The following is a 13,735-nucleotide window of genomic DNA, read 5'->3' on the forward strand; positions in this document are numbered from 1 at the left end:
CCTAAGCAGAAAGCAGTATTAGCAGCTGCCTTTTGTTAAGGACATATTTAGACACAGGTACATTACTGTCAACAGCTGTGCCAAGGAACAGCAATCAGTGACAATTCACAATGCAGTTGAACAAAATGCCAATGAGGAAAGGCTGCATTCCTATCCAGGACCGGGGTATAATTTCCAGTTGTTCCATTCAAGAGATAATGAAAAAAAAGTGAGTTGCGCCACAAGGGTTCAGCGTCTTCTTACAGAATTCCAGAGAAAAAGGAACAGGGAGAAAGAAACACAAGAGTCAACTGGTCTTTCTGAATTCTGTTCCATCTTGTACCAATTATTTGGGACCACACCTGGATGCAGATGAGTCTATCCTTTAACTTTCAACTCAAAACGGTGAGCTAGTAAATAGCAAAAATCAATTCATGTTATCAATTCCGTATGGAGATGGATGGAGCAAGCAACATATGGGGAGGTGAGAACCTTTGATCACTAATAAAATGCAGTTTGGTTTCTCCCTGTATAAAGTACACGAAATGCTAGGGCAGGGGTAGTCAAACTGCGGCCCTCCAGATGTCCATGGACTACAATTCCCAGGAGCCCCCTGCCAGCTAATGCTGGCAGGGGGCTCCTGGGAATTGTAGTCCATGGACATCTGGAGGGCCGCAGTTTGACTACCCCTGTGCTAGGGGATTGATTGGCTGTTTTGACAAAGGATTATCACTGGCTGTATTTGGTTGTGACACAGTCTACTGATGTAACAGAACTGATTTTTGCTATATATTCCCTGAATAAATCTTTGTTGGTCTTAAAGGTGCTACCGGACTCTGATTCTAGTACAGTACAGTCATTCTTGAAAAAAAAAATCACTGACAACAGTCACATGACTTGCAGTCCTTCCAGGTGAGCATGCCCATGCCCTTAAGATTAGTTACCAGAAACAGGGCCTTCTTTGCAAAGGGACCCAAGCTTTGGAATACCCTCCCTAGATATTTTTATCAGATGCTGCCATCTCTTCTTTCAGGTATCAGTTGAAATATTCTTACCCACTCAGACCTGACTGCTGTTTTGAAGATCCTTTCTGCTAACACCTGACCACCCCACAGGCTGCTTTTCCATACTACATTTTCAGTATAAATCAGGGGTAGTCAAATTGCGGCCCTCCAGATGTCCATGGACTACAATTCCCATGAGCCCCCGCCAGCAGTTGCTGGTGGGGGCTCATGGGAATTGTAGTCCATGGACATCTGGAGGGCCGCAGTTTGACTACCTCTGGTATAAATGACCAGGCCGGACACTCTGTCTTCAGGGTTCTAACGCTGCTTTCCTGGGCTCAGGAGTAAAGTCTACAGGGCCTTTGTATCTTACCCTTGTAGATGGGAAAAGAAGATGGAGGGGAGAGAATTACTTTGATTAGAAAATAGCCCAGATCGAAATCCCTCCCCCTCATTGGTGCTGTAATTAAATCTGTAGTAGCCCCCCCTACACACACACACACACATGCCAGCTTCATTTCAGGAGAAATGATGGTGCCTCCGGCGTAAAGAGAGCCATTCCGAACAGGTCTCCTCAGAAGTAAGTCCTATGTTACTCATCAGGACTTACTCCCAAGAAAACGTCCTTAGAAATATAAGCTTTAATGTAGTTTGAACCTTGCCAAAGCACTGAAGGAGCATCAATGCACAGGATTCCAGCTCGAAACCCTGGAATGATTGGAGCAAGGGACATCAGTATCAGCCCAAAACTCCTAGGTCAACTGACCAGTCCAATACTGTCAGACAATAACCTAGCTTAATATATTAACCTAGTATTCAAACCTACAAATCAGATCCACAAAACACCAGCTTCCTAGCAGAAACAGAATTCCCTTTTATAAGGTTTTAGTGAAGACAATTTATTAATATAACTAAGCAGTAAATTCCAATGTACCAAAAGTACAATGGGCTCTAGGCCATCCCTGCTCCCTGGCAATACACCTCCCCAGCCTGCAAAGAGACTCAGGGAGTATTGAAAGGACCGCAAGCCACCTGACAGCTGATCATGAAAGCCACAGCACTGTCATAGTCAGCTGTGAAATGGGGGGGGGGGACACTCAAGGCCAGGAGCATTTAAAGTCAGTCCATCCCTACCTCTTGTTTCAGATGACTATGACAGCCCCATAGGGCAGTTATACTCAGCTATAACATGGGGGGGGGGGGGAGACATGGTTTCTTTAAATGTTTTGGGCCTTGGCTACAAGCTAAGACAGCCAGTCTCCCACATTACAGCTGATTTTGACAGCCCCACAGGACTGTCATATTCAGCTGTAAAAGGTTTAAATGCTCCTGGCCAGCTTGCCAAGGTGGGTGGGGAATTTGTAAACCCAGTGGGGCCCTGTGTTACAGCTGATCATGACATTATTGCTGGACTGTCATGATCATGCTGGGGATGGTCCCTTTATACGCTCCCCGCCAGCCTGCCAAGACAGCCAGGGGGCATTCACAGGGAAGGGGCCTCAGATTACAGCTGTCACAATCAGCTATAGCATGGCAGTGTGCTCCTTTTAAATACTCCCCCACCTTCGCAGGCGAAGCTTAACCTGGGGATGTAGGGGGTTGCATGTTGAACGTTCCAAAGCATCCAGGTGTAGGTAGAGCTTTGCCTGGAGGCTTTGGAAAGTTCAACATGTAATTGGAAGTACATACACCCAATTATATTGTATAGATTTCATTAATATTTCTAATTTTTTTAAAAAAAATAATAGTTATCAGTATAACATTATTACTAGTATATGCCTTGTTGCTGCTCGGAGCTAGCTGGGAAGGGTGGGCTATAAAAATAAAATAATTATTATCTGTAAACCGCTCGGGGAGCAGTATAAATAATTCGCTAAGGCTAAGGGGGGTAGGCTGAGTCCAGGATAGGAAACAGGGGCCATTGGCCCCTTGGCCCTGGACTGACAATCGGAGAGGCAAATTGGAAGGTGCAAAGTACCTTCTGATTGGGCCCTCACCAGGACAGACCAGAGTTCCATCCACCTGCTTTGCCCACCCAGCCCAGCTAGGGACAGTCTGGAGACATGGCTGCCAGTCAGCCCCTTGGACAGGCTGTGCCAGCCCTTTTTGCCCCAAGACTGTCCTAACTGTCATGTCCAACTGTAAATTTCCTAAGATCACTGACAGAGCTGGCAGGAGGCTGGAGAGTGCGCTCCCTACCCCTCCCTTCAGGCCTGCTGCAAAGGAGCCTCTGACAGCCCCTGACTGAGGGGAGGGAGGTGTTTCTGAGAGCAACACAGGGGAGCCTAAGGGCATGGGAGTGGGCATTCTTTTTTTGGGGGGGATTTCTCTTTCTGCCAAATGGCTGACAGGGAGGCCACAGAAAAGCCCCTTCTCACTTAAAATACTGCTCTGCCCGGGGGGGTTAGGCACAGCCAAGCCATGTGTATTTCTTCTTTGCAACTCTCTGCAGATTTGAGGCTACTGCACAGCGTTATTCTGCAAACGAAACTGGATGCTGTTGCGGAGGTTCTTTTGTCTTCTGTTTCGTCTGCACAACAACCTTGTGCAGTAGGCCTCAAGTCCTTCAATTCAACAACAACCTTTGTGGGAGGCCTTAAATGTTTCTTCTCTACCACAACCTTGTCCAAAGTAGCCCTTTCTGCCGGGGCAGCTGATCTTTATACTATGAAGATGAGCTGTAATTCCAGGAGCTCTCCAGGCCCCACCTGGAGGTTGGCTACCCCTGGGTTAAAAATTTTCCTCAGGTTTTGGAGGTGGGACTTCAAAATCGTACACTGCCTCAGAGTCCAGCCTTCAAGGAGGCCACGGGTGTGCTTCTGGGCCCGGGGGAAAGGAAGCCTTCCCCCCGGTCCCAAAAGCACACCTAGCACCTATTGTATTTACAAGTACAACGGGCTTGGTCCCTAGTACATTATATTACATTAGAATTGAAACTATGATAATATAGTAAAATAGAGATATAATAGTGTATATATGTATCCATTAAACTTCAGCCAGCTGTACACAATAAAGAACATATCCCAGTAACTACTAGAATTAGAATCTAGGGTTTATACAAAAGAAAATTAGGATGGAAGAAAATTCCAGAGTTACTAAAGATCTTTCAATCGCTTATTGATAAACTAGGAGACACGGTCAAAGGTTTCTACATTAATTTCCTTATGCTGGTCTATGACCGTAATAAAAGATCTGAGTGACTGACTGATATAAAAGTTCAGATTTCTCATGCAATTTCTCTTGGGATGAAACTGCAGTCATTTCCCCCTCCTCAACCTACTAACAAAATGTCATACAATCATTGCATTTCAAACTGACACCTATTTTTGTCCTCAGTTACATATCTATGGTAAAGTAGCGTGCATATATAAATAAAACAGGGTATAATGTGTTTGGTATCCGTTTGGTTTCACAATGGTGAATAAAAGCCGCATAATGTACATTTCCCGAGAAAATAGGTTTGTAAAAATACAGGCACAGAAAGGGCACTTACCAGCGTTTGTAAGACACTGTACGTTTTCCATCACTCCTTCAGTGTAAGCTCCGGGTTCATAACTGTCCATCTCACCGGAAACAATGTGCGCCACTCTTGCGGCACGCCCACGGACGGCCCCAGCGGCCCGATCTAAATCATCGGCATTCTGTTCTCTTAGTGCCATAATGCATTTGTTTACATCCTCAAGGATGTGGCTTTCTGAAAGAGACATAAACAGAAAAGGATTATTTCATCCAACTTACTTGGCTCAGTGGGATACAGTTTTGCCGCAGCTGACGCTATTTGAGGCAAATTAAACCCAATGATTTATATTCAAGCTCAGATTTCAAATATGAAAGCGAGGGAGATGGGAATTGGAATGCATCTTTCCAAGCCTCAATAGAAAATGTTTAATTCTGTTGTTAAGTGATACATCGCAGAACAAGATCATTTCCTTTTTTTCTCTCCTTAAGCGTGAATAGTGCTTTTTTCAGTGCTATTTTTAATGCATTGCATTATTGTAGATGGTCGTTATTGTTTCTTACTGTGTGTTACTGTGTTTTTATGGTGTTTTGTTGCATTCTTATGCTTTTCTTATCAGCTGATTTTTCTTATCAGCTAAATTATAACTAAACTAATTATAACTAAAACAGACTGAAAAGGTTCCTTGAATTCCCCCCCCCATAGCTTTTTGCCTTACTTTTTTTTAAATCTTTCCCTTCTGAGAGTCCAGGGTTGTATGTACCAGTCACAATTCCATCTGTGCTTTATCCTTAAAATAGCCCTGTGAGATGGCTTTATCTGAAAGATATCCGAGCTCATGTAAGAAACTTCACAATTGAGTAGATAGCTGATCCTTGGTTTTCAAACTAATTTTCATATCAGTAGCTGATGATATGCCTCTGCCACAGCCATTTATTATTCTGGTTCTTCCTAATGGTACTTAAAATACCCTCTGGCATTCTACCTCCCAAGGATGGCTGGCCATACACCTGTTGACTTCTGCAGCTACTTGCTCTGTTCATATATTCCATTCTCCCTGTTTAGGCTTTATCCAAGCTACTAAGCACATATACCTTCCCAACAGTGGTGGAAAGTGCTTTCATGTTGCTGGTGACTCATGGACCGTTTATGCACTGGGAACTTCACTGCCCCAGCTCCCGTGCAGGAGCAGAAATCCGGGCCAGATGAGGTGCACCAGGCCAAATGCTCCCCAATGTGGGTGCAGGAAGAGGTGGGGCAATCTGCCATGACTAAAACTCCAGCTTGCAGGCCGGCATGAAACCTCCAGTGCATAAATGGTCATGACGGCCCTCTCGTATTTTCAAGGCAATACATGTTGAGAGGCGGCTTGCCATTGCCTGTCTCTGCAGAAAAACCCTGGACTTCCTTGGACTCCCATCCAAGTATTAGCCAGGGCTGACCTTGCTTAGCTTCTGAGGTCTGATGAGATCAGGCTAGCTTGGCCATCCAGGTTAGGTAGATTCCAATACCTTCCAGAGTTTCCCCCACAATTCCAAATGCTATATATTAGTATTCAAAATGTTCTTAGAAAATTGCACAGTTAGCCTTGTGATGAGTTTCCATTTCAGCTGCTGGGCCATCGTTTGCTCTGCTCTAATTAAACCAGATCTCATCACCAGCAAGGAAAGCAAGCAGGCGAGCAAGATCCCATGGCAATGAAAACAAAGGAAAACAGCCCGCTAAACTGGAACAAAGACCGGTACAGCACTAGGTTTTTATTTTAGCTGGGATTGCATGTTATGGGGCTATGCTTCATTCTGCTCCCTTGTCTTTCCCTCTGTAGATCTGTGAGCAGAGTGCCTTTGCTATGACCCTGTGTTGTAGCAAGGGTTGCCAGCTCTGGGTTGGGAAATACCTGGAGGGGGTGGAGCCAGGAGTGGGGAGGGTTTGAAGAAGAAGAAGAGTTGGTTCTTATATGCCGCTTTTCCCAACCCGAAGGAGGCTCAAAGCGGCTTACAGTCGCCTTCCCATTCCTCTCCCCACAACAGACACCCTGTGGGGTGGGTGAGGCTGAAAGCGCACTGATATTACTGCTCGGTCAGAACAGTTTTATCAGTGCCATGGCGAGCCCAAGGTCACCCAGCTGGTTGCATGTGGGGGAGCGCAGAATCGAACCCAGCATGCCAGATTAGAAGTCCGCACTCCTAACCACTACACCAAACTGGCTCTCTGGAGTGCGGGGACCTCAGTGGAATGCAATGCTATGGGGTCCACCCTACAAAGCAGCCATTTATTATTTTAGTTTTCTATGCCACTCTCCCAAAATGGCTTAGGGCAGTGTACAAAGTGGGTTAAAATTAGCAATCTTAAACAAGATAAAAACATAAGTGATACATTAGCATTAATGTTGTTGTTGTTATGTGCGAAGTCGTGTCCGACCCATCGCGACCCCATGGACAATGATCCTCCAGGCCTTCCTGTCCTCTACCATTCCCCGGAGTCCATTTAAGTTTGCACCTACTGCTTCAGTGACTCCATCCAGCCACCTCATTCTCTGTCGTCCCCTTCTTCTTTTGCCCTCGATCGCTCCCAGCATTAGGCTCTTCTCCAGGGAGTCCTTCCTTCTCATGAGGTGGCCAAAGTATTTGAGTTTCATCTTCAGGATCTGGCCTTCTAAAGAGCAGTCAGGGTTGATCTCCTCTAGGACTGATCGGTTTGTTCGCCTTGCAGTCCAAGGGACTCGCAAGAGTCTTCTCCAGCACCAGAGTTCAAAAGCCTCAATTCTTTGACGCTCGGCCTTCCTTATGGTCCAACTTTCGCAGCCATACATTGCAACTGGGAATACCATAGCCTTGACTAAACGCACTTTTGTTGGCAGGGTGATGTCTCTGCTTTTTAGGATGCTGTCTAGATTTGCCATAGCTTTCCTCCCCAGGAGCAAGCGTCTTTTAATTTCTTTGCTACAGTCCCCATCTGCAGTGATCTTGGAGCCCAGGAAAATAAAATCTGTCACTATCTCCATTTCTTCCCCATCTATTTGCCATGAATTGAGAGGGCCGGATGCCATGATCTTCGTTTTCTTGATGTTGAGTTTCAAGCCAACTTTTGCACTCTCCTCCTTCACCCGCATCAACAGGCTCTTTAGTTCCTCTTCACTTTCTCCATCATCATCATTAGCATTAATAGCAGCCTGCAGATATTCCCCCTCTTCATATGTCTCCAAACTAGATGTCTCTCAGTGGGGGTGCTTTGTAGGGGAGGGCCACAGATGTTTTAAAGTTTCTGGCCCCGACCAAAAGCTTAGGGGAAGAACCGCGTCTTGCAGGCCTTGAAGAACTGTGCCAGGTTCCTCCGGGAGCTCATTTAGGGGATGATCTCTCTCACCTGGAGATGAGCTGTAAAACCAGGGTGGGACATGGGGACTAGCAATTCTAGCAGCAGCAAGAAAGAAGGGACAGGGGTAAATCAGAAACTGCTGAAGGAGGCAGTGGCCCGGATAAAAGGTAAAGGTAAAGGTATCCCCTGTGCAAGCACCAAGTCATGTCTGACCCTTGGGGTGACGCCCTCTAGCATTTTCATGGCAGACTCAATACGGGGTGGTTTGCCAGTGCCTTCCCCAGTCATTACCGTTTAACCCCCAGCAAGCTGGGTACTCATTTTACCAACCTCGGAAGGATGGAAGGCTGAGTCAACCTTGAGCCGGCTGCTGGGATCGAACTCCCAACCTCATGGACAGACAGCTTCAGACAGCATGTTGCTGCCTTACCACTCTGCACCACAAGAGGCTCAGTGGCCCGGATAGATACTGCTAAATGGGTGGCAGGGGTTCCTTAGGCGACAGGGAAATGGTTAAAAAATATGTGTGCTATTTCTAAGAATCCAAAAACAGCTAAAAATTGGGAGGAAAAATGTTTCCTAAAATTAGTGCTTATTAATAAAGAAATTGCCAGAGCACAGGGAGCAATTTGGCTTATTTTAGCACTGCAGATAATCACTTTGCTGGCTTGAGACTCTACAGAGCAGGGGTAGTCAAACTGCGGCCCTCCAGATGTCCATGGACTACAATTCCCAGGAGCCCCCTGCCAGCGAATGCTGGCAGGGGGCTCTTGAGAATTGTAGTCCATGGACATCTGGAGGGCCGCAGTTTGACTACCCCTGCTACAGAGGTTTCAAAACCACCCTCCCTGAACTGGGGGGAAAACAGTGAGAAATACTGGATAAGATTATATATATGTATATGATATATGATATTCCACAAAGTAACTGCACAATTAAAGAAAGGGTACGTCTGCCAATGATAATAATAACAATATATTTAGCATTTATATAGCAGTTCTCAATGTTCAAAGAACTTGACATACATCTTCCAAATACACCTTCACGTACATCTTGCAACATTATCCTCATATTGCAAACGGATGGTTGAGGAAGAGAGTTGATGATGGGCAAATATGATCTTGACCTTGATTTTCATCTGGGTTCAGTTAAACATAGCCCCCAAAAGTTAAGAAGTCAGATTCATTTTTTATATTCTTATTTGGAAAGCCTATAGCAGTGGTCCCCAACCTTTTTATCATCGGGGACCAGTCAATGCTTGACAATTTTACTGAGGCCCGGGGGGGTAGTCTTTTGCCGAGGGGTGTTGCTGCCACCACCTGAGACCCTGCTCCACTTGCTTGCCTGCCGATGGCCCCGACTTCCTGTTGCCTGCTGAGGGGCACTGCCAGCAGCAGCTGCTCAGTGCCATGCCGAGGGGGAGCTCCAGCCATGGCGGCCACTGGAGAGCACCAAAGGTGAGCAAGTGGCAGAGTGGCAGGGTAGTCCCTGAGGCAGCAGCCGGGGAGGAGGACGAGGAGGAGCCACAGCCCAGTACCAACTGATCAACGGACTGGTACCAGTCCCTGTACCGGGGGTTGGGGACCACTGGCCTATAGGACTATCATCCAGAAAGCCATGAGAGTACCAGAATAACTCATCCCACTCTGATCTGCTCCCAAAGTCATACCCAAGAATGGTGTCAGGCCCCTCAGTCACCTTCAAAGAATGGTGTCACGCCCCTCAGTCACCGCACACCACCATCCTGGCATACTCTGCTTCTCCTCCTGGGAGGTTCCAAGAGGTCTCAAAATGGGCTTGGCTAGGCTGTCACCAAGAGGCTAAGCTGTCACCTTGCCCTGGTGGGCAAGGTAGTTAGTGTCGCTAACTTAGCCACCCAGTTCCTCCCTGACCTCCCTTCTGGAGCCTCCTTTTCTTTCCTCCCAGTTTTCCAACTCCATCCCACCTGAGGCTTCAAAGCCCTGAGCCAGCCTTACCCCCTTCTCCCCACGTCTTCATGATCTCAAGGTCCTTGCTCCAGGGAGGGATCGCACTTTTCCAAATGTTTCCCACCCCTCCTCCCAGCTATGGTCCCCACCACTCCTATGCTTCCGCAGCCCCAGCTGTGGTGTTTAGGAGAAAGTTGCACCCGGAGTCTCCTGCCCTTCCCCACTCCGGTCCTTTCCCTGCTGCTGGGCTTGGCTGGTGGGGTTGATTTCGTAATGCTGAAGGAGCTCTGGCACGTCCATTATGAGGGTTTCTCCCCCCTGATCCGATGACATTCTCCCTCCATGGAGGAGTTACCGACAGGTGCTAGCTCCTGCCAGGAGGAGTGCCCCTGGGAGGGGTTTCCTGGGAATTCAGGGGTTTCTGGCCCATTGGGACATTGGTGGACTAACAAGTGACAAGTGAGAGAAAGTAGGCAGAGGAAAGCACATAAGAAGTTCTGGCCTTCCCTCACATTTTCCTCACCTGCTTCTGGACATCCTGGACACTGTTATGCCAACATGCAGTACCCCATGAAAAATGTACTTCCAAAGACTCAGACCATTTTCCATCAGGCATCTTTGGAACTGCCTTGTGCAGCTCAGAGGATGAAACAGGAAAGGGAGGAAATGGGGAAGGCTTGCCTTCATCCTTTCTGTCACCCAGCCATTGCCTGCCACCCACATCCTACATAGCAACAAGCAGGCACTTTACTCAAAAAGAGAGAGGCCATGGATTGAGTGGCAGAGATTCTGCTTCATCTACAGCAGTGGCTCTCAACCTCCCTAATGCCACAACCCTTTAATAGTTCTACATGTTGTGGTGACCCCCAACCATAAAATTATGCAAGGGTTCTTTCACAGAAATTAAACCAAAACTGACCAATGGCATGAAGATCCATTGTTCATGCCAAGCTGTGCCGCCACCTGGAGTGCCTGGCGGGAGACTGCACTACGCTGGAGGCACTGCTGGAGCAGCTGGTGGCTGAGCGCAGGGACCTGCAGGAGGAGCAGCAAAAGTGGCAGCGCCCCCTTCCCCCCCGGCCAAGCTGCTCACACTGCCACAAGCTGCTCACACCCCTGTGAAAGGGCTGTTGAACCCACAAAGGGGTCTTGATCCCCATGTTGAGAACCACTGATCTACAGAATGCCCCAGATTCAGTCCATGGTGTCTCCAGTTAAAACAACCAGGTTGTACTTGATGTGACAAAACTCCAGCTAAGATTCCTCAGCCCCTAAGAGTAAACAGATCAATGGTCTGACTCAGTCAGCAAAACGCTTTTTTTTAAATTTTCTTTAGGTGGGCAGTCCCTTCTTCCTTTCACTATCTGCCCCACCCAGTTGTTTAAATGAATATAAATATGTGCTAACCCAGACAAAGGTACAGGGGAACCAACAAAAACCCTTCATTTGTGTAAGTTAAGTTATAGCACAAGAGAGGCTAATAGCATTTCCAAACAAGCAAGCTGCTTTATTGCACTGTTTGGGGGACAGGATCAAGTCAGATGGTCAGGTAGGTATTAGGTTGAACCTTAGAAGTTGGACAGTCAACAGGAATGAGGTGACTTTGTTAGACAGTAGGTAATTTTTCACAAGAAGGCAGGTCTTTTAAACTGTGGAGAGCGATATCTTGGCAGCATAAGCTTCTTTGTCATGAAATTACTAAAGTTTATGAAGACAGGAACATCTGGTTTCAATTTTCCTTCTTAAACACAGGATAGGGATTATTTATTTTTAGTACGAACTAGTTCCTACTAACAACAACTGATCCCACTTCCTTAATACTGGATACTCCTCAATCTTTTAGTATTCTAAACTGCACTCTGGCTGTTCCAGCAGCCATTCTCAATTGCCACTGCTAGCCACCATTCTTAATGGACACTCTCAACTGTGGAGTTCCACTTGAATATCCTGTCAACCAAATGTTCTCAGACTGGTATAACACATTAACCATTCCTTGTTCAGTACCCCTTCATCTGAGCTGCCTCTGCCCGTCAACTCAAAGTAGACATACTAACTTTCTCCCAATGACTTGTCCGAAGTATTTAAACATTCTTAACTTCATGGTACAACATATTGGGCTAAAGAACAGAGAACCTTTCATTTCTTATCGATGTTTACTCACCCAAAAGAGGGTAGTGAGAAAGGACTGAGCAACTTTCAGCAGCATAAATGAAAATATTGTCTTCTAGCTGTCAAAGCTGTCTGCCCATGAGGTTGGGAGTTTAATCCCAGCAGCCGGCTCAAGGTTGACAAAGCCTTCCATCCTTCCGATGTCGGTAAAATGAGTACCCAGCTTGCTGGGGGGTAAACGGTAATGACTGGGAAAGAGAATGGCAAACCACCCCACATTGAGTCTGCCATGAAAACGCTAGAGGGCTTCACCCCAAGGGTCAGACATGACCCGGTGCTTGCACAGGGGGTATCTTTACCTTTAGTTGTCAAAGCACACTGAAAACATCTAACCTGCAACTACAAGAAACATAATGGTGGGGGATATCACACAATGCTCGTGAAATGACTTTTTCAAGGTCACACAAGGTTAGGACTGAAAATGAAGTTTGCATAGTTCCGCAGAACACACCTGTAACTTTTTCATCAATAGCTAGAGGGCGTCAGTCAAAGCAGCACCTTTTTATGACAACTAAATTCGCTTTGAAACCAATAAGTGAACATTTAAATTTTAGATCTTTCTTTCCCTTTGCGCCATTAGCATTATATGACTGCAGACATCTCTGCAACGTGTTTTACTCCTCGTGCAATGTGACTAACAGAGTGAACATCACTTCCGATTATGCACTGCTAAGTGCTATCCATTTCAGAGACGCCAATAAAATATTGTCAGAGGATAATGACCATCTGCTGTTCCGACATAATTGCTCAGGTGAAGACTCTTGTTTTTGTGGAAATATTCCTTTTTAACGGCTCTATATCTGCGATATGAAGCCCTGACACTAATGCAGGAAGCCTGTCTACAGCAGTGAAATTTGTCCTCTTTTGTCTTTGTTGGATAGGAAGAGGAGGGTATGACATTTAATTTTCCATCCAGAGTCTACACAGAGCAGCCAATTTGCACTTCAATCTCATTTTGGAGCCCCCAAAAACATGTTAAGCACAAGTGTGTGTGTTTGTGTGTGGGTGGTAAAACTCTTTAGTTTCAATTTGTCCCACTTGAACTAGGTTTTCAAATATATATCATAACATATAAAATTGTGTCCGTGATTCTGACGATGTATTGAAAATTCCAAATCCTCCAGTTGGCCCTCAGTGGCAAATAAGCACCCAATAGGGAGAGGGCATTCCCGTACCCAGGGCCAATCATTAGACTCCCCCTCTTCTTCCTCTTCTCCTCCTTCCTGCTGCTTCTGACCACTTACCAGGCTGGGAGAAGAGCCACTCCATGGCAAGATGCCTAGGTTGAGACCTAGCCCTGGCAGTCCAGCTCATCTGGCTGGGCTGCTTCAGTCCACATGTGTCCTCCCGGGTCTTGGTTGAGAGCATCATGGCCAGAGGACTACCCCGGCACCCCTTCTCCTTGGCTGCACTGTTCCATCCCAGCCTGGCCATGCTTGGTGGCTCTATGGGATGCCAGTCCCAGCAGCCCTTATCACCAGTCTGGCTGCTCCTGTCCCAATGCCACTTGCCACACATTGGTCACTGGTGGGAGGAGGGATGGCCATACTTGGTAGGGCAGTGGGCTGAAGGTGGGCCAGAGCAAAGTCCTGGGGGGCCAGTCACACTTGTGGGCCCTGCTGCTGCATCAGCCAATCAGAATCACAGATTTCTGAAAGGGAAAGTTGCCCTTCCCCCTGAAGGACATGTCTTCAAAATTCGGGCAACAACATAGCAATCAGTGACTAATATTATTCTGGGCAGAGGCAGGAGTTAGGTGTCCTACATGGTTGTCTCTGTGTCTGGCGGTGGGATGTGAGTGTTTGCCAGCTGAGGGAAGTATGGAGGATGGGAGGGCAGACAGCCACACAAGGGAGAGCTGTAACCACTACTGAGATAGA

General features: G+C 46.8%; 1 protein-coding gene across 4 annotated transcripts in view; it reads right to left on the minus strand.

Moving 5' to 3' along the window:
- The window catches only part of CTNNA3 (catenin alpha 3), a 1,001,628-nt gene that overhangs the window by 235,638 nt on the left and 752,255 nt on the right, over window positions 1-13,735 (minus strand). For all 4 annotated transcript variants that reach the window (XM_077350757.1, XM_077350756.1, XM_077350758.1 and 1 more), the window contains one exon: window positions 4,477-4,677. In XM_077350757.1, the coding sequence (XP_077206872.1) occupies window positions 4,477-4,677 (201 nt within the window). The remainder of the gene's footprint in view (window positions 1-4,476; window positions 4,678-13,735) is intronic.

This window comes from Paroedura picta, chromosome 8, assembly GCF_049243985.1.
Source record: "Paroedura picta isolate Pp20150507F chromosome 8, Ppicta_v3.0, whole genome shotgun sequence".
Lineage (NCBI taxonomy): Eukaryota > Metazoa > Chordata > Lepidosauria > Squamata > Gekkonidae > Paroedura > Paroedura picta.